The 27,599-nt window shown below is 40.4% G+C and overlaps 1 protein-coding gene across 8 annotated transcripts; it reads right to left on the bottom strand.

The window, feature by feature from the left end:
- Positions 1 to 1,053: 1,053 nt before the first annotated feature.
- On the bottom strand, positions 1,054 to 26,911 carry MLH3 (mutL homolog 3). Of its 8 annotated transcripts, XM_070377506.1 has the most exons (14): positions 26,760 to 26,904; positions 23,509 to 25,167; positions 21,825 to 22,038; positions 19,035 to 19,133; positions 18,257 to 18,342; positions 17,402 to 17,506; positions 15,938 to 16,010; positions 11,788 to 11,859; positions 10,316 to 10,427; positions 9,186 to 9,345; positions 4,943 to 4,966; positions 4,762 to 4,840; positions 2,471 to 2,622; positions 1,054 to 1,454 (listed from the first exon to the last, which is right to left on the bottom strand). In XM_070377506.1, the coding sequence occupies exons 2-14, from the start codon at positions 25,102 to 25,104 to the stop codon at positions 1,377 to 1,379; spliced, it is 2,850 nt and encodes a 949-aa protein (XP_070233607.1). In that variant the 5' UTR covers positions 25,105 to 25,167; positions 26,760 to 26,904; the 3' UTR covers positions 1,054 to 1,376. The 8 variants fall into 8 exon arrangements, with proteins under 8 accessions (XP_070233607.1, XP_005901047.3, XP_070233601.1 ...); XM_005900985.3 differs by having other exon boundaries at positions 21,825 to 25,167; XM_070377500.1 differs by having other exon boundaries at positions 21,825 to 25,167; positions 26,783 to 26,865.
- Between the last annotated feature and the right edge of the window lie 688 nt (positions 26,912 to 27,599).

Raw genomic sequence — 27,599 nt, 5'->3', positions numbered from 1 at the left:
TGTACAGACAATTCAGAATATTCATGAACTGGGTCAAGGTGATAAACGTGGGCTGAAAGAAATCATAGGATTCAGAATAACTAAACCGTGCATTTTGCTGGCATTTGAGCCACACTATGAAAAGCAAATGTTTTGTGAATCTCGTAGCTCTTTTATTGTCGGGGAGGGGGAGCAAACTGCTGATGCAACCTGGCCGAGGCTTCTTCGCTAAGGGCTCCTTTCTTTTCTGCCCCTGCCTTCTTGGGTTCTTGTTTGCCTGTATCCTCAGCCAGGGCAGCCTGGACTGCACCTTCAGTCCACAGGGAACAGTGCAGCCACAGCAGGAAAGCAGAGTTCCTTGGCTACGTCCATGTATTTGATGGTTAAGGCTTCCTCTACCGTTTTCCCTTTTACCTACTGGGTGGCTAACCAGCTGGAGGCAACTGCAGAACTACAGCCAAATCTTAAACCTGGCGTTCATGATCTTCCCCTTTTCATCCACTTGAATCTGTAATTTTATTACATCACCACAGGCTACAGCCCTCAGCAATACAGTTCCAACATTTTTAGATGTCAGGGGACCTGTTTCTAGAATTTTCATGTGATCAACAAGCATGTGACATAGGGAACTGACAGCTCCCTCGCAGGCAGATGGAGGCTGCAGAGCTGAGGGCCCGTGTCCACCTGAAGTGCAGCTCCAGCCACGGTGGGCTTGTGCCTGCCTGAAAGGTCTTAAGGAGGCAATAAAACAAACAAGAAACCAGGAGCAGGGCTTTACAGTTTCTCTATTCCATCCTTGTCCTTGCTTCTCTTTATCAATTGCTTTTATCCTTAAAATCTAACTACAGGCCTGGTGGAAGACTGCCAGGCACATTTTTAACAAGCTTGGAGAAACTGTTTAAGGCAGAATGTGAAGCAGCAGCAGGGGGCAGTGGAGGAGGCCGGAAGGGAAGGGAGTTCAGCACCAGGTGATCACATGAGTGCAAATTATGAGGCTCAAAAAAGTGGCAAAACAAAACCAAAACCCTCATCCAACTACCCCCAAATTCTGCAAACAAACCAACCAGACAATCATACAATTAATCATTAAATTTTATCCCCTTTATAAATTACAAAATGTAGACATTAGGGGGCAACCTCCTGTGTCCATGGATGCTAATGAATGACCCGTCTTTAGGCTTGAAATCCATCTGGCTCCTCAACTGGAGGGATCACCTGCTCAGGGAAGATGGAGATGCTGATCAGGGCCCCAGGGCCATTCAGTCAAGACCCGCCTGGTGCCTATTGCTCACTCTCTGCTCAAAGGCCTACAGTCAGCATCCCTTGGGTTCCTTACAGACAGTAATTCTGCTCTCTTGGCAGCTCACAAGGAGGCATGGATGCCTGCAGGCCTTGCCCTACATCACATCCTTCTCCTTTCCAAAGAGATGCCAGGCTTGAGCCATTCTGCGAAGTTTAGCAAGATTGGGTTTAGTCTGTGGGCAGAAAGAGAATAACTCCAATTACCAGTATGAAAAGCCAAGGAGCTTACAAGTATTTCCTAATTACGGCTATTCACATTAGTTTGGATTTCTAGTTTCTAGATTCAGAAAAAATTTTAGATTTCCTTAGGATAAGTGGGACTGAAAACTAAGTCTAGAGGCACATCTCTTCAGGAATGGGGACAAAACTTCTTTCATTTTTCCACTGTCATATGAAACAAAAAGTTCTCAATGGAGTAAAATGGACTAGATGAGTCAGAAAGCATTAGTACCTGAAAACTCCATGCAAGAAAAGACTTTACAGCCCTCAGCAGGAAAGGTAAGCAAAATAAAAGATTTTGGAAAGCGGACATTCCTATTATGCTCTCGTGTTCTGTTTCATTTAAGATTATAAGGATAGAAATGTTCTTTAATTTAAACCACTTGCCACTTTTATTGAATTATCCACATCATTGTTCCTGGACTGCTGAGTAATCAGGGCCAAAGCATAATGTGAAAATCTCCTAAGCTTGGTTCCTTGCCTGATCCTCAGATCATTACTCTAGAGATCCCTGGAGATGGCTACCATTTCCAACAAGTATTGGATTGGTCAAAAAGTTCATTTGGGGTTTTCTGTACGATGTTATGGAAAAACCCAAACGAACTTTTTGGCCAACCCGATACTATTAAGCAACTGGCTCTTCAGGCTACATTTGCCAGCAATGAATTTGCTGTGTTTTGGCCAACCTTCTGTGGTCCCAGAGAGAACTTCTCTATCTCAGAAAACCTAGAGCTGGTAGGCAACGGATGCTTCGGTCTGTACGTGTGTTAAGCTTAAAAAATGCGAAGGCATCATATGTATAATCAGATAGTTCTGCCTAAACTCCGTTTTGAATTTGAGCTAGAAGATGAAATGGTGAGATTTCCAAAAAAACTTCCAGTATTTTTCAAAACTCTTGTATCGGGGAAAGGATTAAGACAGATTACATTTGGATCACAGGAGCTAGTCTCCTGTTAAGTCATTTCTGTACCTGTTTTTCCTGCTCCAAGTGGTCGATGTTAGCTAATGGCAGCATGGAGGGCCTGCCATGAGCACACTGGAACGGCAGCTGGCACCAGGACAGCGCTTCAATAAGGCGGCAGCTCTCCTCGAGGCTTAGGCCATCGTTAAACTTAATGGCCCCTAAACAAAAGAGACACACAGTATGGTGTGTACTGTGGGAAACCCATGCTGGCCCTGGGTTAGAGCTAAATATCTGGGGAGAGACACATGGTTCCTAGGCTTCTTTCATGTGACTTTAATACTGCTTCAAATTGGCCTTTATGTCCATGGATGAAACTAAGGCTTCAGGACTGACTTGTCTCTCAGCTTTCCTAATGGAGTCAATTGTCTTTCTAATCCCTGCAACAGGCATTCCTTAACTTGTTAGGACTTTGCCTTCAGAGTTTTCTCAGAGAGGCAAGAGCAGTACTTTTGCCTACTTCTTAAGTTTGTGAAATCAAGGTCATCTTCCATCCAAAGCCAGTCTATCACCAAGATATGTTTCCCTATAATGTTCACTTTATTTGCTGATTTTTTGTTTCTGTCATAATCTTCTTACTCTAAACTCTCATACTGTCAGAAACTGCCTTTACGCCTACAGTAATTTACTCAGTCAACAAATATTAAGTATCTACTCTGTGCTGGAGCTATGCCAGGCAGTGAATGAGATGGATGATCACCACCCCCACGAAGCTTACTCTCTAACAGGTGAGACAAACATTAAACAAACAGTTAAACAATAATTAAAATTATTAAGTACTATAAAATATAGAAAATCAAAGAATATATAACAGGAAGACCAAACCCGGTTTAGGAAGGCCAGGGAAGGATTTTGTGGCAAAATGATATTTAATCTGAGACCTTGGGTTAAGAAAAACACGGCTAATTGAAGAATGAGCAGAAGGGCATTTCAGACAGAGGAAAAAGGCCAGTGCAGAATTTAGCACACAAGACCAAGACAAAGAAGCCAGCTGCAATGTGAAGGGCAAGGTGGAGAGTAACGTGAGAAGCAGCTGAAGACCCCAGCAGGCCACAGTAGAGAGGAAGACGGTCATCGTCAGAGCAATGGGAGCCACTGTCCTGTCTTTGCTCGGAGTTATGTTTCAAGAAGACTCCTCTGGGTGTTGTGGGAAGAAGAATGGCTTGAAGGGAAACCAGGATAGATATGGGAAGACTAAGTCAGAGGACTCAACAGGGGAAGAATCGTTGAGTCCTGGGAGGGGAGGCGGCAGTGGAAACAGATCGCATTAGACACGCTGAAGATACACTTTGCAGGTAGAGATGATCAAATTGGGGATGGAGTAGATACGAGGAGTAAAGATAGGATAAAGCCGGGAGGGGATCTATGGTGTTTGCAGGAGACAAACTAATGGGGGACTGAGGTTGTAAGGCCAGAAAAGACAGGAAGTGAAGAGACGGGAAGGTTGATGGGGTACCAGGGGGAGATCAAATGGAGGGAGACAGTGTCTGGAGTGGAGACCCCTGAGGTCAAATGAGAGTTGCAGGGGATTCATGTCCCTAAAGTAAGTTCCTCCAACACCGTTTTCTCTATTTTATCATATTACCCTACTCAAGAACCCTCAGTGATTCTTGCCTTCTGTATAAGGTCTAAAGGTTTTGTTGTGACCTTCTAGGATTCTATGCTTCCTCACTAGCCTAACTTCCTGGTATTCTTTGCTGCTCCTCATATAACCGATTTGTTTCTGCCTTTGGATCTCTGCACAGGCTGTTTCCTCCTCTGTACTAAACCTTCCCTTCCTCTGAATCCATGTCCTTCATCTCACTCAAAACTTGACTCAAAGTGCATCTCCTCTAGGAGTTACTCCTCTACTCACAATAAGTCAGTCTGCATTATGGCCCACTATATATGTTGGTATTTTGCTTTGTGGGCTTCCCTGGTGGCTCAGTAGTAAAGAATCTACCTGTCAATGCAGGAGACATGGGTTTAACCCCTCAGTCAGGAAGATCCCCTAGAGAAGGAAATGGAAACCCACTCTGGTATTCTTGTCTGGGAAATCCCATGGACAGAGGAGCCTGGCAGGCTATAGTCCACAGGGTCACAAAGAGTTGGACATGATTTAGTGACTAATCAACAACAACAACAAATTTTGCTTTGTAAAAATAATTTTCTAGGGTTCATTTTTAATGTATTGTTTCTTGATCTAAGCTGTATCTTTCAAGAGGCAGATGATAATCATGCCTTCTACTTTCATAACTGTTGAACCCTGCCAGGGCTTAGCATGCAAAGGCACTCAATAGCTGGTGTGTTGAGAGTCTTACCATGGCAGGCTTGGGATGCCAACACCTTCTGGACAGTCAGTGGCAAAGTCCCTTGGATGCCTCCTGTGGTCTGGAGTAGCTAATGCATAAACACATCTATTAATGGAAAAGCCAGTGGAACAATGGAGCCTTCTGTGTGCGGTGCCTCTGTGTGGAACCCCAAAATAAGAGTAAAGCTTACCTCCACTTGTTCTCGAATAAACTCCTACAAAGAGAAAAGGACAACAGACATGAATCTGTTGCTATGTTATAACTGCCCTTTGATAATTTACAAAATATCCCAATTTCCTTCTTTAAAAATATGCCTCTTAAAGAAAAAAGCTCCAGCAATATAGCACTTAGATACAAATAATGTATCTGTGGTAAGGCACTTTGAATATGAAATACCAAGACAACTGAAAGAACTCTTACTGAGTAGAGAATATATTTAGCTACTGAAGCTTTCTCCAGAGATAGCTCATAAACTCATGAAGTTATGTAACTGGCAGCCTAATGACTTGACTAGATATCAGGGAGGTTTCTCGCTGCGAGCTTGTCTGTTTGTATTTATTATCTTGGCTAGAACACGTTTAACATGGCATATAAACAGAATACACAACAGCCATCAACACACCTGTGCACTCAGTATAACACTTGCTTTGATATCAGAAACATAAGTAGTTAGTTCCCACAGGCATTTTTTTGTGTGCAATAAGTCCCTACAGGTCAAAAAGCTTACTCTTTGAGGCATTTTGCTGGGAAATTTCTTCTCCTTTGCATATCTCTGTCCCTAGGGTAGCCTTTGCAGTAAGAATATCCCTGCAGATGTTAATATTTATGAAAGGACTAAAGAAATTTAAAGCAGACACTATTTCATGTTACTAATTTGTTTAACCTCTGGAGGTTAAAAACTGTTTTGTGATATGGCACATTTAATAATTTCTTTATAAGAAAACACAGGATTTCTTTACTCCTAGAAATGTATAAATTAGCTTCCTGGGAATCCCCTGGTGGTCCAGTGGTTAGGATTCAGTGCTTTCACTCCTGGGGCTTGGGTTCAATCCCTGGTTGGGGAACTAGGACCCCACAAGCCAAGTGGTACAGCAAAAAAAAAAAAAAAAATTAGCTTCCCAAGATTATAACATGATAGATTCTTTTTAAACCAGACTCAGAAAATTCTCTTGCCTCTCTCATTTAGACACTAGGACACCATACTTATAAATGAGCTGCTGCTGCTGCTGCTGCGTCGCTTTAGTCATGTCCGACTCTGTGTGACCCCACAGACGGCAGCCCACCAGGCTGCCCGGTCCCTGGGATTCTCCAGGTAAGAACACTGGAGTGGGTTGCCATTTCCTCCTCCAATGCGTGAAAGTGAAAAGTGAAAGTGAAGTCACTCAGCCGTGTCCGACTCTAGCGACCCCATGGACTGCAGCCTACCAGGCTCCTGCAAAAGTACTGGAGTGGGGTGCCATTGCCTTCTCCATATAAATGAGCAGTTACCAAGAACTAGGAGGGTAGATATTATATATTTTTTAAAAGCCATGCATTTTCCCAAACAAACCTAAACAGATCTCATTATACCTGACCCACTAACAAAATTTAGTGTGGTTACAGATCAAATCCTAACTTTACTATTCTCTCTTTTGCTTATCTATCTGGGAGTTGTAAAACATTAGTAAGCCTGGGGAAGAGGAAATGGATCTTACCCTCTATTCATTTCATATTTCAGTAGTTCAATTAATGCTAGATAACTTGAATAATATTTAAAAGGCATATTCATTAAGCTGGAGGGTCGAACTTTATAGAAAGATGTCTTAGTTTGATCCTTCAACTGCTAGGATCCAAGTAACTACCTCTTTTTCAAGATGCCAGAACTTTTCCTGCTTCTTTCAGAATCGACAAAATCTCTCCTGATCAGCCTGACTTAACATAATCAAGATTTGCTGAAACCATAAGCCCTGTTTCAGTCTGAGGTAAACTTCTTACCAGTCGTCTTTGAAGTCACTTTAGGGAAAGTTTTTATTATAATTTTCTCGTTAAATACTTAAGGATTGAATTACAATAAAAGATTTGAGCAGATCCTATCTGTTGGATTTAAGACAGTTTGGAAGAGAAGCCTTGGCGAAAATAAGCTGTGGAGGGAGAAAGGGGCCCCTGCTGAAAGCCGGGCAGAGGTGGTCTGATCAAAGGGCGATTCTGGGAAGGCTCAAGTCAAGGTGATCCCACAGCTGGCCCGTCAGCTGCCTCTTCCTCTCAAATGTCTTCTCACGCTTAGCCGACACACCTGCTCAAGTCTCTCCTGTCCGACAAGAAACAAAAATCTTTCCTCCACGGGTGTCCTGCCCCATACTTCCTGACACCCCACCCCTTTTGCTGTTGCCCCATCTCTTCTGTACATTGCCAGAGTCCTTGGGAGAGCGGCCTCCATAGCTCCCCCTTCCCCTCACTCCTGCCCACCCTTAAGAATGGGTTCCTCAAGGCAGGCAGTGTCCCCCGAAGCCAAGTCCAACTTCTCAGGCTTTACTCTCTGGCCACCGTTGACCATTCCCTTCTTGCTGAAAACTTCCCTTGGTGGTGGCAGTATTACTTTCCCCTGGTTTTCCTCCTCCTCTCACCAAGTATTTTCAGCCATCCTTTACGGTCTCTTCTTTTTAGCGCTAGCGTTCCGGACTGTTGCCAAAACATATACACCCTGAATGCTGGTGTTCCACAGGCCCTGCACTTTGCTCTCTTTTTCTTCTTCATATTCTCCTGGAACAATCTCACGTCCTTTAGATGCTTTTCCAGCTTCTGATATTATCAAAATATAAACAGTTGACCATCACAGGAGTTGAACAATGCAGGAGTTAGGAGCACCAGCTCTCTTCATGGGAGAAAATCCTTGTATAACTTTACAGTCAGCCCTCCATAGACGCACCTCCACATCTGGGAACTCAACCAACCAACCGCAGATCCTGCAGTAGGGTAGGGTGTATTTTTCTAAAAGAATCTGTGTATCTGTGGACCTGCACAGTTCAAACCCATGCTGTTCAAGGGCCATATAACTCTACAGTGTTAACTCCCAAACAGATACTACAGCCCGAATTCTTTCCCAAGTGCTGGATCTGGCCTGTCTATCCACGGCGCACCTTCATCTGAAGGCTCGTGGTCTAACTCCTCAGCCAAGGGTACTCTTCTCCTCCATTCCCTTTTTTTGTCAAAAGCACCATCCCTCCAGTCGACCAAGCGAGAACCCTCAGAATCATGACTTATCTTTTCTCCTCTTTCTCTTTTGCATTCTCTGGATTACCAGGTCCTCTCGATGCTGCCTTCCAGATTACGTTTCATATACGTCTCTCTTCTCCGCTCCCATCGCTACTGGCTTAAGTCAAAGCTTCATCCTGTCCTACTGGCACTAGCCCCTCGGGTGCTCTCCATCTCAAATCTTTCCTATATCCATCTATCCCACAGTTTACCCACTAAATCTGTCTTCTACCTTTTGTTTTCAGATGTTCTTACTACAGTAATTCAGGTGTCTGGAAAAAATGATAGACTTGAGTTGATATGGATTTGCCTGTGTTCCAAACTGAAAGAGCTAAAGAAGCAATTAAGAAATCACAATGAATTAAAAAAAAAGGACACCATGAAAAAAGGACAGGTGGGAGAAGAGGGCTGGAAGATAAAAGGTGGTGATTTTATGTACAGTTTACGAAGAGAACAGAAGAACAAATTACTGTTAGTTACGTATGCAAGTTAAAATTCCCCTTCTAAACCAGGAGAGGGGAAAACAAGAGAAATAAAGGAAACTTTAATAGAAAACAGGAAAGAAAAGACAACAAATACAAAATAAATCATGTTTGTTTTAAAAAAAACACGTATTTAAAGTGCAATGCTAAAGTATACTTTACTCTTCTTCACTGGCTGCCTACAGGATACAATGCAAACTATTTAGCTGAATATGCTGAATCCCTTGATGAGTTGGCCTTGACCACCTATCTAGGCTCATCTAGGCCCACCACTATCCTGTGTATATCTTAATACAAGCCATGTGTATTGGTAGCTCCCTAAGCACAGGATCTGCTTCAAGTCTCTGATATCTGTCTAGAATGACCTCCACTCTTCTATACTTGGCAGGCTCCCACTGTTCTACAAGACTTTTCCTAAAACAAATAAAAAAAGGCTTTTCTTTTGATAGTTTCCTTGACCTCCACTCTCCTGGGCACAGTAAATATTCTGTATTGCCATAACACTTTTGAACATACCTCTGCTGGCCAAATTTCACTGCAGTATAATTTAAATATCCTTCCTCACCTTGAGCTAATTCATCTTTGAATCTCTGGAACCTGGCAGACAGCAGGTATTTCATAAATGCTTGTTGAATAAAAGATGAATATAGAGAATTTCTAAACAAAGGAGGAGGTTATTAGCAAGCATCCGTTTTCTCAGCATCTGCAGCTGTGTCTCACCTCCACAATGCCCTTGGTCACAGTAGATCTTCCTCTTCGAAGTTCACTTGCTTCTCTTTCTACAAAACAGAGTGGTACTTTTCCTATGAGGACCAGTGAATCACTGGTGTCTGGAAATACAATTTCAAGGCCCAGATCTTCCAGATTTTTGTGGTAACACCTAAAGAGAACCTCAAATGTAAAACAGCTACTTCATTCACATTTCAGCATTGGTTCCAAATACTTGATAGTTTCTCAAAAGCTGCCATGAGCTTTAAAACTTGCACTGTTTTCCTCACACTTGTGTTTGTTTAGGATTTTATTATCAAATTTCCTTTTTGAATTATAGTAACCTTTATTTTTTCCCCTCTCTTCCACTGAATCAATTTGCTTCTGTGTCTTATTCCTGAATTTTTATTCTCCGCTGAGGGATTGCTAACTACTCCTTGCTGGCACTTAAAGAAGTCTGGCACAAATAAAAGGGCTGAGAATGTTTTGAATCAGCACTAAAGCAGGGAGGTAATTAACAGCCCCAGGAACTGAGAAGTTCTGATTAACGGGATGTAAATAAATGGATCTGCCTCTAATATAAATTATGCCCCAGAGAAAAAGCTTTATTGGCAGTCTCATATTCCCCATATTAAATAAATTTAGAGACAATTCTCTCTTTTTCATTTCCAATAATCTATGCCGCCCCAAAGTAGGAAAATGCCCTACCTTATGACTCATTATATGATTTGCCCCTTCCTTGGGGCCTGGGGTTTTACTTTCTTCCCAGTATGATTATGGTGATGAAAACTAAGAATCTAGAATGCACCAAGGCAAAGCAGAATGGAAGCAATTATTGCAGTAACTTTGCTTTCAGAAACAGCACAACATAAATACTGACTGTTCCAAGGAATGGTAAGAGTACTCTAAGCCAACTTCTGGAAAGAATTACCAGGGAAACTATATCCTTTACTCAACAGCTGTGATATAGCAGAAAGAATAGCATTTGGAGTCAGACAACCTGCCTGTGAGTGCCTGCTCCATCACTTAATATTTGCTATGACCAACCTCATCTGAGAAAAGAACGATAGTTATGTTTATACCTCACAGAATTAGTGTGAGGATGCACCTTAGCTACACCACATCCTCATGATGGTACTAACCGTAAGAGTCTCCTTTGTTCTTCTGTCACTGTTATCTCTAGTGGAGGACTTACAATGGAAGACAGTAATTTTTTTCGACCAAAGCCTTGTGGCTGTTGCTTCTCATAGGAATCTATTGGGAGAAAGATGAACAGGTTAAGAGCAAGAAGTTGAAGTCTTCCAGATTCAGATAAAAATGAAGATTCAGTCATGGGGTTATTATAGTACTTAGCAGCATGTTCAATGTTCAGTTTTACGCTCTGAATTTCCATTATTAAAGTCAAACTAGTAAATATCTAGTTTGTCTACTCATTTTAGCAGTATTTTCTTAAATAAAAAATATAAGACTTAAATCTTACATTCAAATGAACAATGCAGTGATTCGGTAGGCAGTCAACAAATGTGGTTTCAATAACAGAGGTTGACTAATATTGGGGAAGATCCCCTGGAGGAGGGCATGGCAACCCACTCTAGTATTCTTGCCTGGAGAATCTCATGGTTAAAGGAGCCTGGCAAGCTACAGTACATAGGGTTGAAAAGAGTTGGACACGACTGAGCGACTAAGCACAGCACAGCACGCACAACCCAAGGCTCAAGAAGGCACCTCCTTTCCTTCAGAAGGATCGCCCAGTCTCTGATGAGAATTACTACTATTCTCAAATGGTCCAGGGCCTACAGCAAGTGAGTTTTTCTAACACTGCTTTTACTCTATCTTTCCCAACTCTTAGGTCTTCATTTTCTAAGGAAAAGTGAAAAGCGACATCATTGCCATTCCAGTCCATGAAATACCTCCCAAGTCTTCACCCATTTGGTTATTACTTGACCACAGGAGTAACGATTTCCTGGGTATTTTACATCATCTTGGGGACACACAGCCGCATGATGAAAATGGGTAGCAAAAATTAAAAAGCACATATTGACTTTGGAAGAATACGTAGCAAATTAGTGATGCAGGTTGCCTTTGGGGAGAGAAACTAGGTGCGATGAAGGACAAGGGTAGAAAAGAAACCTTATTTTATTCCCTTTTTGTACCTTTCAGACTGGAACCTGTTCAATTATACTACCTATTCAAAAACAAATTAAATTTTAAAATAGAAACAAAATATATTGGGCCTTCTGAGCTGCTGGTGGTCTCTGCCTAATGAACTGTGAAGATAAACCACAATCACATGGGCATGTGGAGGGGCATATCTTTGTACTGAATGTTGTAATAAAGTAGCCTAATCTTTAGGGCTGATGGTAAGTATATGGCAAATATGCCTTTGACCATGTAAGTAAGATCCACAGGTTTCAATTAGTAAAGTGAACTACTACATTCTCTTAATTGTAAAAGTCACTCCAATAGGCTTCAGCTTCATTTTTTTAGGGTTTTTTTTTTTTTTTAAACGTACAATTCATCTTTTTCACCACAGTCACCATTAGGCAAACCCTTTCAGGTACATTAATTCTGCTGGGGAGTCTTGAATCTTTCCTAGGCCTCAGCAGATCCTTACCAATGATCAGCTGCTCCAGTCGGATGCGCTCGTGGGCAGCGTGCTGGTCCACCAAGACTAGCAGGTTTCCACCTAGAAGACCAGCAAGCACCACTGGGTTTCAAATTCTCAGGTCAAGATTAAGATAATCATGTTGTGTCGAGGGAGGAAAGGTTAATCCAAACTATTTAACAACATGAGCATAAGAGAAGCATACAAACTATGTAGCAACAACTGCTGCTTTTCTTTCCCAAAAAGTATTATGGGAAAAACTAAAATGTATCTCTGATGAGAAACTCTTTGGTTCATTAGTATTTCATTTCTAAAATATGTGTGAATTTAATGTTTAAATACTGACTTTGCTTTTTTAATTCAAATTTGATACAGTGAAGGATCATTAAACTACATATTTTTTAATCAGCTGACCTTGATTTGCAAGCTACTCCAGAACCCATGAAGAGTGTAATTCTACTATACTTTAGATCAGAGGTCAGCGATTTCTTTTCTGTGAAAGGCTAGACAGTAAATATTTTAGGCTTTTGGGACATGTGGTTTCTGACACAACTATTCAAATATTCATTCTGAACCAAAGTGGCCATAGACGATCTGTGAATGTTGTAGCTGTGATGCAATAAATGTTATAGACACTGAAATATTACCTCAGATAATTTTTTAAAATTTATTTATTTTAATTGGAGGATAATTACTTTACAATACTGTGATGGCCTCTGCCATACATCAACATGAATTGGCCATAGAATTTCATATAATTTTAATGTGTTAAAAAATATAACTCTTCCTTTGCTTTTTTTCAACTAGTTAAAAATGTAGTACACCTGAAACTAATGTAACACCGTAAATTAACTACATGTCAATTAAAAAAAAACAAACAACATTCTTATCGCTCTGGATGTTACAGAAATAACTGTCTGGATCTGGCCCCAGGCCACAGTGTGCCTTGCTTTAGACTCAGGCTTCACAAACTTTGAAGAGTAGACAAATCACCTGGGGATCTTACTAAGAGGCAGATTCTGATTCAGTAGGTTAGGAATGGGACACGAGATTGTGCAAGTCTAACAAACTCCCATGTGATGTCATTTACTGACCTTGATTTTGAGTAGCTAGGCTTTAAACTCTCAAGTACATCAGAGGAAACAGATTGTCCTGACCCCAAAGCCAAACCTACAGGGAAATCCTTTTCTCGCTGACAGGAGGACTGATCTCGATGAGATTAGTACATCATTTTACCTTGTAATTTTATTACTTTTGGCCAAAGGGCTGACATTTATTGTTACTGATTATACTGAAATAAGAGTTCTCCTCTTGAATTTGATCAAACGAGATAATGTCTGTTTTTCCTGTTTCTACTAAGATAAAAAAACTGTTTCTATGACACCATCAAATTCATGGCATAAGAGCTTCAGACTTAAAAAAAAAGATTATGTAATTTTTCTGACAGCATTTTCCACCACATAACAGGCCCCCAAATGCTGAATTTTAAGCTCCTTTGAGGATAGGAGGAGTTGCAGCTGGTTGTGATGAATACTGAACATGCTATGCTGTATTGGGCAAAACAATGGAATAAATAATAAATTATGAGGGAGTAACCTCAAACTCAAAACTACAACCAGTGTAAATTACCAAAAGTCAAGAACTCTAAGAAATCAATCCTGCACCTCACTCTGGAGGGAAGACTTATAGTCTACAAAATGTTCATGACATTTTCCATTCCTTGAATGAAGCAGAATATATGAAAAGTAATTTACTTGTGTCAGAGCTATATTTTTGATATTTCAAAATAACAGAATAGAAGCTTCATAAGGACAAGGATTTTTGTCTGTTATATTCCCAGCATGTACAACAGCACCAAGCACATCATAGGCACTCAGTAAATATTTACAGAATAAATAAATGAACCCTTATTCTTTAGAGTATCATAATTATAGGTGAAAACATGCAATAAAGATGCCATTATATGGCATTAATTTCACTATAATTTAAAACAATTCTATGTCCATTACAAAAATTAGTGCAAATATTAAAATAAAATTAAGACAATTATAGGAATACATTGCTTTTGGTATTGATGAGCAATAAAAACTCATTTTGATTAAAAAAATTTTTTTTAATCTAATACATACTCCTTGGTGGTAGCCAATCAACATAGTAATCAATTCTCTTGGAACTGCAAGAGACATTTAAATATCTGGAGATTTGGTGGCTATACCCATTTCAGGTGCCACGGTAGAGATTTTGGTATTAAACAACAAAGAATTTCAGGTAATCAAATATTTAGAAACAGTAAGACTACTAGATTTTGACATTTACTAATGCTACATTTATGACAATAATGATAATTTTTGGTTACTTTACCTCTGGTCTATGATGATATTTATCAAATAAATTTATACTGTAACAAGATAAAAGAGAACATTTTGAAAAGCAAAGAGAATGAACCACTTTCAAACTTTAGAAGCTCTCTCCTGCAGGCCTACCTATCAGATGCCGACTCCTGCAGGGGTGCTCAGGACTCTCAGGCACTCAGGCCTTTTCCAGAACCTGACAGGATCTAGCATTCCTTGTAAATAGCTCAAAGCTCTCCCAGTTTAAAAAAAAAAAAAAAAGCTTTCACCCTCCCTAGTCTCTCTTCCATGTCACAGATTTCAGAGTCTCTGCTAGAGGTGTAATATCCAACCACATTCCTGATACATTCTTGAACATTTCAAAGGTATTTCAGACCAAACTCATGATTTTCACCCTCCTTGCCTGCTTCTTCTTCAACCTGGTCCTGTAGCATCATCCAGCTAGAGGTCAGAAAACCAGGAGTCTTCTTTGATATCCCTTCCCTATGTCCAACCCATCACCGAGTCCTACTGACTTATCTCCTAAATCTCTTTCTTTCCAGGCCACCTCCCCATCATTCCTTAGATACTGCAACATCCTCCTAACACTCTCTCTGCAGCTACTAGGTCTCCACCTCCACACCTGCTCCACGCTCCACACTATATAGCCAGAGCAGTATTTTCAAAATGCAAATGTGGGGTCTTCCCTGGTGGCCCAGTGGTTAAGAATCCACCTGCCAATGCAGGGGACAGGGATTCGATCCCTGGTCGGGGAATAAGATCCCACATGCCATGGGGCAACTAAGCCTGCAAGTCCCAACAAGAAAAGTCTGTTCATGGCAAGGAAAACCCAGCACAGCTGGGAAAAAAAAAAAAGCGAATGTGATGTGACACGTGCCACTGTGAAAACAAACAATAAAAAATAAAACAAAAAGCCTTCAATTGTTTCCTATTGGTACTGGGATGAAGACAATGCCTGTCAATGGTCTTTAAGATCTGGCTGTGACCTACATCTCTAGCCCATCTCCCTGCTCTCACACAAGGAAGGGCTTGCCCTGCTTCCTCTCACTGAAGGAGCAGGAAGCACGAATTGCATGTTATTCCCTCTGCCCAGAACACTTTTCCCTCCCTTCTTTACCTAGTTAACTTATACTTCAGATCTCTCTTTACCAACAGAACCCTCTCTGACCTCCTCACTAAATCAAATCTCCTAATACAGGTTCTCACAGCATCTTGTTTCTCTCCTCCATAACACTAGAGTTAAAACATTAATGTTTGTGTAACTTGCATGTATATTGTGTCCCACCATTGTGTCTCTAGCAGAGTCCCTCACATGCAGTAGGTACTCAATCAATATCTGTTGAATGAGTTAATGTTATTATTTACAAATTATTATTGTTTTATTAAAGCAGGTCACCAAGAGGTTATATGTTAACTCTTCATAAACCTAACAGAGTTCATCATATAAACTTTCTATTATTATAAAGCAATAGTATTAAAACATTATTAAAAATTTAGAGAATATAAAATATTTTAAAGAGTAAAAGATGAAATTTCCCCTTTGCCCATTTCTATTCTCACTCCCAAGGTAACCATTCTTAATAATTTAACATGTATCATACACACACACACACACACACACACATGTCTATGTGTATGTACATAAAACTACATGTACTTAAAACTATTGTTTCATAATATATTTTCATAATTTAGATTGGTTTTCCCTAATCTGGCCAAATCATTGAAACTGTATCATGTATAAAAAATAACCTTAAAAGGAGACTGTCAGAAGACCAGCTGGTCACTAAGACTAAGCCCATTCTTACCTGCCTCACCATTCTCTTCAGTCTTAGTGCTCATTAAACAGGCAATAAACTTGTTATCCACTTGCTGGAGAACCTGCCATACATTCAAGTAAGTGGAACAATACTAATTATAAGTTAACAATGGCTTATCTGCATAGAGAGAGACAAAATCACACTTAATTTAAAGTTGTTTGCGTTATAACATTCATATCTAAGACTGAGGAGAGGTGCGGATGAACCTGCAGGAGTTCGAGGTCATCATTAGGAAGGATAAAGAATAGACATGTAGAGCAACTAGAAGACAAAAGGAAAGACTACAAGGGAACAGACTGAAGCAACTCATAGGGTTATGTTAATAAAACTTCAGAGTAGACTTGAAATGTTCCCAACAGAAGGACTCTTAATAACAGGTAATATGACCAGAGAATTATTAATATGACCAGAGACTGCCAACAAATAGGGCTGAAAAAAATTTGGAAAATGTATGCAAAAAAATGTATACAAAAAGTGGAAACCATTTTTGTAGGAGCTGGTACATTAAGGCAGTAAGTTAACAGCCACTGGTGGCTGGAGACCTTGGTGGCTGCCCTCTACCTAGATCAGTCTCAGCTTCTAATTTGTTTCCATACCGAAAATAAGAAGATGAGGACAGCCTGAGTGGTGTAGAGAGAGGGCAAACTAGAAAAAGGGTCCCTTGTGTTAACTTCTCAATCTGGGATCTCCTAAGCCATGTCATTTGTAGCCTCATACAATAGAGGGCCATTTAAAAACGGGCATCATTGCACATTTAAGGACAATGTCTCTACATTACTTAAGTAAGTAAGTGTTAGTTGCTCAGTTGTGTCCAACTCTGCAACCTATGGATTATAGCCCACCAGGCTCCTCTGTCCATGGAATTCTCCAGGCATGAATACTGGAGTGGGTTTCCATTCCCTTCTCCAGGGAATTCTCCAAACCCAGGGATGAAACCCAGGTCTCCTGCATTGCAGATTGTTTACCATCTGAGCCACCAGGAAAGCCCAAATTTATGTCAACTACATTACTTAGTTGACTTATAAATTGTCAGTATAGAAAGTCAATATATAATCCTTGAAACTGTGTGCCTGAATCCATAATTCATCACTCCAAACTTGCTCACCCCACTAAGGATGTTTTTTTTTTTTTGTAAGTGATGGCATCACCAACTCAAGGGACATGAGTCTGGGCAAACTCTATGACACAGTAAAGGACAGGGAAGCCTGGCGTGCTGTAGTCCATGGGGTTGCAAAGAGTTGAACATGACTTAGCAACTGAACAATAGCAATTATAATTAGTCCTCTGCTTTTTCTTCTGATGATAAAAGTTTTAGTAAAATTAAAAAGAACACATGTGTCTTGATCAGGGTGGTCTATATCATTAAGTAAATCCAATTTCACATGAGTTAGCCTAGCTTAGGCTATATATATAATATATATATATTAATGAGATTTCAAAGGCAACCTTTACCTGCATTGAGTGAATCATTTCTTTGGTGAAACGATAAGGATACAAGATGTTGTGAATTTTAACTGCTAGGCTCTCAGCTTGGCCGCTGCTTACGTCAACAGCAACCTAGAAAGACCCAGAACAAATGTCATTTACGTTGTAATCTTTTATGTCTGCAGAACTGTTTTACCAAAGATTTCAAAGTGCTTTAATAACATTCATTTTCACAGAACCTATTAGAGGTGGGTTGAATTCAGGGAACTTATAAAAATTCAAAGGGCTCTATGAATTTTTACTCTTGAATAATAATTTTTGTTTATACACAAAATTACTGACAAAAGCCCAATTCTTTCAGAATAACAATTTGCCTGTGCTTCATAAGCATGTCCTTAAAGACATCTTAACTGATCAATCAGTAACAAATGCTCATCCGCTCTGCATCCTCATTACAACACACAAAGCGCACTGTATGATCACCCACTGAGGAGAGGATGCATACTCAGGTCCAATGACGAAGATTCGGGTACAAAGCAGAAGACTCACCGCTTTATCTAATGATAACAGTTTTTATTACCATCACCCTAAGTACTTGGCCAAAGCTGCAAGTCAGGGTTTCTGAGAGTGGTAAACACATTCACTATTCACACACTGATGACACGGGTCTAAAGTATCATCCAAAGTGACCAAGCTTCCAAACTGCTACGAATTCTGATTCTTCCTCTCTATGTTAAATATTAATTTCCAAATACATTATTTGGAAACATGCTCACTTTCCCTTCATAATTACAAATCAATATAGTCATTCATGCCCACCCCCAATTTAAATGAAATTCAAATTTTAAAATAACATGCAAAGAATAAGTGCTGCAGACCTACCTCTGGATAACGGGCAAATACTGGATTGTCCCATTCTGAGAACAAAGATTGAAGTGATTCAGGACCAAAGGCATCGTCCCCAGTAGCTAGAGCAAAAGGGGACAAGGAAAGTTGGCATCAAGAGCCTCAGGGAAGAGGGCGCATGGTGTCTCACGCTTGGTGCAGTGCGGCCTCAAGACCAAAGATCAGACACCGTGTTCCCATATTCTGCACATGTGAAGTGATGGCTGTATCTCTAAATTGTTTTTATCTGTTATTTCTTAAACTAGGGTTGATGACTATTCTTCTGGCATTATAGCTTTTTCTATAAACTATTTTCAAGAGATATTTCAGAATATAAGTCCACAAGAAACTGGTTCAAATTAGTAGCCCCACTTTTTTAGGTAAAAATATACCTTATCTATTTTTAGAAACAATGAAAACAAAAATGATAAATGCAGTTTTTTTTTGAAGATAAGAATTTTGCTTATATAAAACTACTGCAATATGGAGTCAATGCCAATATTTAAAAATAAGAAACATTTTTCTCAATCACAAGACACCACAGACTGTGCCTAATCAACCAGCATTGACCTCGTCTGGAAAAGTAATTTCTGATCTAAATGCATGCACTGAATTAACTTAGTTCTGCTGTGAAACAGGACTACAGGGAGTTCCTGGTTCCAGGAAGGCACAGCTGGCACTGATCAAGCTCAGCAACACAGCCCTGCTTTGTTTTCTCTGAGCTGGTGGCACAGTATGTACTGGGTGTTCCGGCAATCTCTGTTAATGCCCCTACCTCTGTTATTCTGTCTCATCACAGTCCTCTCTTCCCGAGCTCTAGGAAGGAAAGGAAGAACAAGGTCGCTTCTAAAGGGATGACACCTGTACTGAGATCCTAAATATAAAAAAGAAAAAAACTAGACATTTGAACTCAAAATATACACTATTAAAATAATGGTTTCCTAAAATCTCTTTCTGTACCAACTGAATTAAGACATAAGGCAGACTAGTAAACACTAGATTGAGTCAGAAGTTTTTTAAATGAAATTATTCTGCTAATTTAGTAATCTCCCCTAGCGCTTAGTCCTACTACCCATCTATACCAGACAGAATGAAGACCTAGAAAAGATCCCCCAATGGACACACTCTTTTTCGCAAGACGTATGTGTCTATCATAACATTTACCTCATCCTATTAGTACGTTTGGATGGTTGTCCTCCCTAATAGTCTGGACCACTGAAAGCAAAGCCAGTCAATATGCAATGCAGCAGCCCCAAGCATGGTGTGGATCACAAATGAGTGAATAAATAAAGAGATGAATGAATGAAAAATTTTCAGTTTAAATTCCAATGTCCAGTAAGATGTTGCCCAAATTCTGCCCTCCTCTCTGAGGATGATCAAATTTGAGTTTTAGAGACAATGTCGAATTTGACAGTTTCAAACAGGAACATGATGAAACTATTATTTCAAAAAGATAAATCTGTTGGACAAAAAATGGAGAGAGATTAACTAAGAATAATAAAAGTGTGAGGTGAAATAAAGTTGTGTCCCTGTCAATAGAAAGGACAGAGTTGAAGACATTTTAAAGAAAAATAACTACCAGGGCTGGAGACTTGACAACCACTCCTTAAAATTACCTTTGTAGAGCCTTTCTTCTGTGCAGTTAAATCTACCTCTTAACAGTTCATCTCATGTAACCTTTTACATGAGGCTCAACCATGTCCTAAATGTTCTGCTACACACCAGCCATTTGCAGAATGGCAGCCAACCCTCACCCCACCTCTGAATGAAGGGTGCTTAGAAGCCATTTTTCTTGGAACTAGCTCCTAGATCCAAAATACTTAGTTTTTCATTATGAATCTCTGACTTAACATGACTCTCAAAGGTTCACTACAAGACATGCTAATCCAGAAATTAAGTAGGCTGAAGCATTTTAGACATGTAGATTTATTTAACAGGAACAGATGTTCATGTTCAGTATAGCCAGCCAAGATTTCCTCCTTTTGTTTTAGAAACAACCATCTCAGTTCAATAATATCCAGTTATTTTTTGTCACCATATCAGAAGCAATTGTATTTCAGAAAGATGACGTGCCAGTGCCTTAGATTTACCTTTGATTAGCATTCAGTATAAATCAGGACACAAAACTACATACGCTGAAAAACACGTGTCTTTAAGAGCCACGTGATAGTCTCAGGCGCAGTACTGAAGAAAAAGATTTTTTTCTATTTAATACTTTGAAAGTTACTACAATGATTACTTTTTTTCACAAGGGAAAAAAACTGGAAACCACTGAAAAATAAAAGTCTTATTTAACCTTAAATGAATCAGAGCCTCCTGCTAGAGATATTTATCCTAGGGAGAAATGATAAGTTAATTTGGAACTACCTTCATACAATTTACATTCTTTTGCAACATTCAAGGCTTAATACAGATGAACATTTAATGTTTATCCTTCTGATGCAAAACCAAGATTACTGCCAGATGGAAATCAGTTTTACCATCTCCCAACATCTGGCTCTCAACATGCTGCCAAAATAATGTCACTTTTAATGTTGACTGAGACCTGGGAACTCAGAGTCCTAGCCTAGGCTCTGATGTGGCCTTGTGGTCTGATCTAAAAGCCACATTATTGTTTTTCTGAATAACGACCGCTTATACAGACCAAGATTATTAGCATATACATTATAATAAAGTACATTTGAAAAGTATGATTATAAAAATACATACTTAACCTATATTCCAAAAAATTTATGGTCAAGTCCTTTTTTTTTTTTAAGTTTATAAATATACTACTGAGCCATAGATTTTACTGGGAAATCTAGGATGACTACAAGAATCATTCTAGTTCTTTACCTGGGAGAGGTGCAGAGAACAACTTCCAGAAAAATGCCACACTGGCATTGCAGGTGCTTTTAAAGACAAATTCCTTAGAGTGGCATGTTTGGAAGAGAGGGAAAGTGGGAAGGGAAACACTGTGAAGTGAAAGTCACTCAGTCGTGTCTGACTCTTTGAGACCCCATGGATTGTCCATGGAATTCTCCGGCCAGAATACTGGAGTGGGTAACCTTTCCCTTCTCCAGGGGATCTTCCCAACCCAGGGATCAAACCCAGGTCTCCTGCATTGCGGGCAGATTCTTTACCAGCTGAGCCACAAGGGAAGCCCAGGAATACCGAGTGGATAGCCTATCCCTTCTCCAGCAGATCTTCCTGACCCAGGAATTGAACTGGGGTCTCCTGCATTGCAGGCAGATTCTTTACCAGCTGAGCTACCAGGGAAACACTGTAACTCTTCTCAACTATCAATAGCACCATTTTCATTAAACACTGTCTCATCCTCTTGTACACACATGCACCCATAGATAAATATACTTACAGTTCCATTCTATATCATTCTTTCATTGTAATTTTATGTTTAAATACTATTGGACCTAGAGAGTTTTCATATATAATAAAACACATTCTATAATTAAACTTCAAAATGTTCTATCTGCTGATACAATCTCTTTGAATAATAACTATCTTACTCCTCAGCCATTATTTCCACCTTCAAAAGCATTCATGCCAGTGAATGCCATATACTTACCATTCTCCAGTAGAACATCCACAGCCATAGTTGTCAGGTCTTTAGTACAAGCAGCCTGAACATCCTCAGTAGGAGCAGTGAATGTGCTAAGTCCTGTTAGTTTGTTGATGTAAACCATTCTTCCCAGAGTTACATCAAAATGCTGCTGCCAATCCAAAGAACATATGTTGGACTCTTCATTTTCAGAACAAGTTCTTGCTATGGATTCCTCACTCTGAAAACAAGTTCCATTTTGGTCAGCTGTGGAATCTTCCACGCGACTCATTAACATTCTACTCAGAGAGTCAGGACTTCCAATCTGTTGTTTTGAAGCTATAAGAATATCTGAATCCTTACTGATAACTGTAGCATGGTCATAGGGCAGTACCAAAGGATTTTCTGGTATCTTCTCAGTGGTATTGTTGTTAGAATATGTTTCACTGTCTTTACTGAAGAGATTACCTTGTGTGACAGAGTCTGACATTGGGATATTGTCACTTTCTGGGTTTTTATGCTCATTTTTAAATAACTTACAAGAATCTAGGGTTAACCCACTGGACAAGTCACCATCTTTCCTACTGGAATCTAATTGTAGCAATTCATTAAAATGATTCACATCCATCCTTTGAGTCTCTCTTTCGGAACCCTTCAATCTGGATAATTTAGAGGCTAGTGATTCAGGTGACTTCTCAACATCCAAAAATTTACTGTTAAAATGAGGTAACTCCTGTAGAGTTACAGTGCTTTCTGTTAAGCAAAGCATCTGTTGTTCCAAACAATCATCTTCCTTGGAGAATGGAAGCTTTTCTGAAGAAAACATGTGATTTACTGGTTGACAACTACTATAGGAATCATTATATTTCATAGTAGTGATTTCACAGATGTCAGAGTTGTCTAAGTGGTTTTTGTCTTTCCATGGAATGTCAGCTTCAACCTGAGGACTGAGATTGGTAGTGATTTCTAAAGTATTATTTTCCTCCACTTCAGTATTCAGAGGATTTTTAACCTTCCCATATTGCCTCTTAAACTTCTCTAAAGATCCTAGTTGTGAGCTTAAGCTTAGCTTCTTATGAGGTATGGGTTCGGCAGGACCAATCAACTTGTCTGTTTTCTTACTACCATCTGAAACATGTCCACCCCAAGAAAAAGAGGATGTGTTAGGTAATAAGCCACCTGTGTGTGATTTTTTACCACTTTCCTGAAAAATAGCAAAATTTTTACAGGCTGCTGTATGTTTGTTCTCTAGCTCATAACTTCGATTTGTGCTGTACAGACTTTTGTTGGGTAGTTCAGCAAATTCTTTACTTAAAGTGCTGGTTAAATCTTTGCTGTTGGGAGTCTCAACTGAATGGTGTGTTCTATTTCTAAATGTTTCTTTGGCACTCACAGGACCAGGTTGAGCATAACTTTTAAATAAATGTTCTGTTTCAGTTGATTTAGTTTGCTCATTCTGTACCACATGAGTTATGAAGCCAGTGGAACATAATTTAACTTGTCCATAACGAAAAACATTTATTCTTCCACAAGTACTAGGTTTTTTTCTTTTCTCTTCCTCTCTCTGAGCACTAGGTTCTCCTGATAATGCTGTCTCAAAAGACAGAGGTTGGCAGTCCATTTCAGTAGCATCTTTAAATCTCTCTGGTTGATTCTGAATTCTGTTATTTTCTAGGATGTTGGCAGCCATGCTATTAACAGTAGTACTTACTTTCTGTATTTCTAGATCTTCTCCACTCCCCTCAAAGTGATATAATGTCTGAAAAGGGCTTCCAAACATTTCTGAAGTGGTTCCACATGGATTTTCTGAAGAGTTATGTTCCAAGCAAGATTTTTTATGTTTCTTATTTTCTCCCAATTCTGATGCTCCAGCTGTCTCTTGTTCTAAGTTCCTTGACTGTGAGCAAGCACTGTCTTCATTTTGCAAAGATGACTCTGCCATTTTACAATGGGCTGGCCCATCGGATTTGTAAGTGTACAAAAATGAATCATTTGTCTTTTTTCTGATAGCTTCTGAATCCCTAGAATTTTGTGTGCTTATGTTTTCTACAGGAGCTTTTCTTTTCACAGCTTTTGACTGCAAATTGAACATCTCGTAGGAATCCAAAATATTATTACATGCTTCTTGGAAACTGACCTGGCCACACTTCTCATCAGAGGACACTTGCTTCTGAAGACTGGCACTAAACAAGCTAAAATCATTATCTTCACTAAATTCCTTAATGTCTTCACTTGATAATTCCACAAATAATTTTTCTTTCTTTAAAAACGTTTTTACTCCTTCCTGAATGCAAATCAAAAGAGTATCCCAGTTCTGAAACTCGATCAGGGTTTTTGCTGGCTCCAGGCATACGTCATACTCACAGAACTGGCACTGCACATTGATTACATAGATACCATGGAGTTCCGGATTAGACCGAGGCCGAGGATTTGAATTCACTTGCCTACTGGCAGAACCACTCTTTGGTTTGCATATAATACTTTCTTTCCTTAATAAAAAGTCAATGAGTTTATGCAACTTTGTCCTTAAAACTAACCTCTTGTTCACAAACAAAAACTGCATATTCTTATTATAATGTGCTTCGGAGCTGATAAAGCCAGTAAGCTCAAACTCCTTATATTTAAAATTTATTTCTCTTAACTTTTGGGACTTACCCAGTCCATAAATTTGACAAAATCGGGAACATATGTCTTTGGTTTTAGGGAGTTGAAGAACCATGGAACCAGAAATATCATTTCTCAAAGAGAAAGAAATGGAAGGGTGCATGAGTGACAGAGCTTCTATCCTCTGCCTAACCTTCTCAAACTCCAGTCTAGGATCCATGCATTTCCTCCTAACAGGTAACTGATAAAACAGATTATATACAGTGACTGTCGTCCCGGCACTTGGTCGAGTTAAGTCAGCTTCACAAGCTTTCAGGGCTTTCCCATTCTGAAACAGTTTCACAAATGTTTTCATCGACTTGTTTTTCTTGGATGAAATTTCCACAGCACTGGCCATATCAGCTATACTGGCCAACGCCTCCCCCCGGAAACCATAAAACCTTGGGTTCTCCAAGTCCTGTATGGAGTTGCATTTACTGGTGAAATAACGATTTCCCACCTTGTCTACATCATCACTCCCCATCCCAAATCCATTGTCTATCACTTGAACTTGAAAGGTTTCCATGTTCACCCTGACAGCCACACATTTTGCTTCAGCATCAATACTGTTCAGGGCAAGCTCCTCAACACATTGGCCTAAGGAGCATACAGCCAAACCAGAACGCAATCTAGCTTGTACTTCAGCTGACAAGCATTTGATCATGGCAGGTAGAAAGCTGGTAAGAATGCCAGGCAGTGGTTCCCTTTTCTGACTGGAAATAATTGCCTAGGGGAGGAAAACAAAACACACACACACACAATTAAAGCTTCAGAGTTACATGGCATCAACCATTTCTCTCAGGCATTATAAAGAAATATTTGAGGTAAGTGAAATCTCTTATTAACAAAACAAAAATTATACTTCTGATCTCTAGGCAGATCAAACAGCTCAGATTTGGCACAGCAGATTTAACATCCAAAACAGTATTCATAATTTCATAATTTTTACTGCTCCTAAATCCCAAATGCCCTAAGTGAAATCATAATCACACTTGAAGTTGACCCCTAATGTGTTCAAACTGCCAATCACTTCACCAAAAACAGATGCCTAATTTCCGGTAAGAAACATTAGCTAGAAATCATTCATGAAAAAAATGTCCAAGCTAGTTTCATAACATTTATCCATTACACAATAACCATGACTTTTAGAAAAACATTACAATGAAGTGTTAAGACATTGTACTAATTAGGGTGAAGGAAGAGGAGGAAATGAAATCAAATTATTATATCAAGGAGCGATAATTATTATAATAATTACTATTGGTTGAATGTAGTTATCTCAAGGGAAAGAGACTAAGAATGGGAACGGGTAGGGCAGGAAAATTCCTTTGCCTTTTAAGCCTTTATCATTCGATTTTTAAATATTGTACATGTATTACTAAGTTTTCAGAAGGCCCTTACCTATTACCACTTATGATTTATTATTTTGTATTAATACTCTTTTGGACTTTACAGATGGCTCCAAACTACCTCAGCAATAATAATGATGGCAAGTGAAGTGAAGTTGCTCAGTCATACCTGACTCTGCGACCCCATGGACTGAGCCTACCAGGCTCCTCTGTCCATGGGATTTTCCAGGCAAGAGTACTGGAGTGGGGTGCTATTTCCTTCTCCAGGGGATCTTCCCGACCCAGGGATGGAACCCAGGTCTCCCACACTGTAGGCAGACGCTTCACCGTCTGAGCCACCAGGGAAGTTACAATGATGGCAAGGGGATCTTTAGACTTTTTCTTGCAACTAAAAATGACAGTTCAATGAAAGATCCCCTCCCTTCATAGCCGAGAGCAGCATGGGCTGGACCGTCTCAAGAGTAGTAGGGCTTGTTGATCAAACTTGGGGAAAATCAGAGCTCCAATTGCAGATCTGATGGTTTCTAAGATAATGTACTTTGCAGCCGGCAAAAAACGAGAGGTCAAGATTTAGTACCTATTCCTACTGGTACCCAAAACTCAACGATTTCCGATTTCCTGATTACGGGGCTTTCGGGGTTCCTGTGACAAGTGGGACGATTTGATCCGGGTTCAGAGCTGAGAAAGCTTGCAGGAAGAGCAGGGCCGCGTCCGCACCCCACCCCACCCACCGCGGCCGGAAGGCTCAAGCTCCACCCCCGCGCCCTCCCGGCTGGCAACCGGAAACCCCGGCCTGGCCCGCCCAGGTTCGGGCGGCCGGCCGAAGGTAGGCCGGGAGACGTCCTAGGCCCCTCGCGCGGCGGTCCGTAAGGCTGGCCCGCAGCGGTCGCCAAGGCCCTTCGAGTGGTAGACGAGCTCCTAGAATCGTCCTCTGGTCGCGTGCTTAACCCCAAGTCACCTGGAATCGTACCTCCCCAACTCCCTGATACCAACCGCCTCGGACGCCGGGCGCGCGCTCGGTGGCTGGTGAGGCTCGTACACGTGAGGCTCGTGCACGCGCGAGCCCGCGAGCATGCGCTTCTGAGGGGCCGCGCGGAGGACGCCCTCCAGTCCGTGACACCTCGATGCGCATGCGCGCCAGTTGTCGTCGGCTTGGTAACGCGTGTTCCCAGGTCTCTTCTCTCTGGTACCCGAAAGTTTCCAGTCTTTACCCCGTTTTATCATGGTGTGAAAAGATGTTTCTAGCAATTTTTACTCGTTTTTCCCTTTTCCCCTTTCTCATTTCTGCTGTGTGCGTACTACCGTTTAATTCAACAGAGGCTTCCTAGGTGCTGCAGCAGTAAACAATTCGCTTGCCAATGCAGGAGGTGAAGGTTTGATCCCTGGGTAGTGAAGAGCCCCTGGAGGAGGGCATGGCAACCTACTCCAGTATCCTTGCCTAGAAAATCCCATAGACAGAGGAGCCTGAGGGGCTGCAGTCCATGGGGTTGCAAAGAGGCATTGCTTATCATCTGTCTACTCACTAGAATGTTGATATATATCTATTTTTATTTGCTGCTGTATCCCCATGGCAAGAACAGTGCCTGGCTTATGTTAGGCACTCAAATATTAATCAAGAGCTTTCTATCTTAAAGATCTATAGTTATTTCAGAGCTGGAAAAGATGAAGAATCTATATAGCTCTATTCTTAACTTACAGATGAGGACAACAAGACTCTTCACTGACTTTTTTTGGGGTATTTTTCTAATGAAATGAGAGTGGACCTCGACGGGCATTTTGAGATCAGTTCAGTCGTGTCCAACTCTTTGCG

The sequence above is a fragment of the Bos mutus genome, chromosome 10 (genome assembly GCF_027580195.1).
Source record: "Bos mutus isolate GX-2022 chromosome 10, NWIPB_WYAK_1.1, whole genome shotgun sequence".
Taxonomy (NCBI): Eukaryota; Metazoa; Chordata; class Mammalia; order Artiodactyla; family Bovidae; genus Bos; species Bos mutus.
This window is presented reverse-complemented; position numbering and strand designations above follow the sequence as displayed.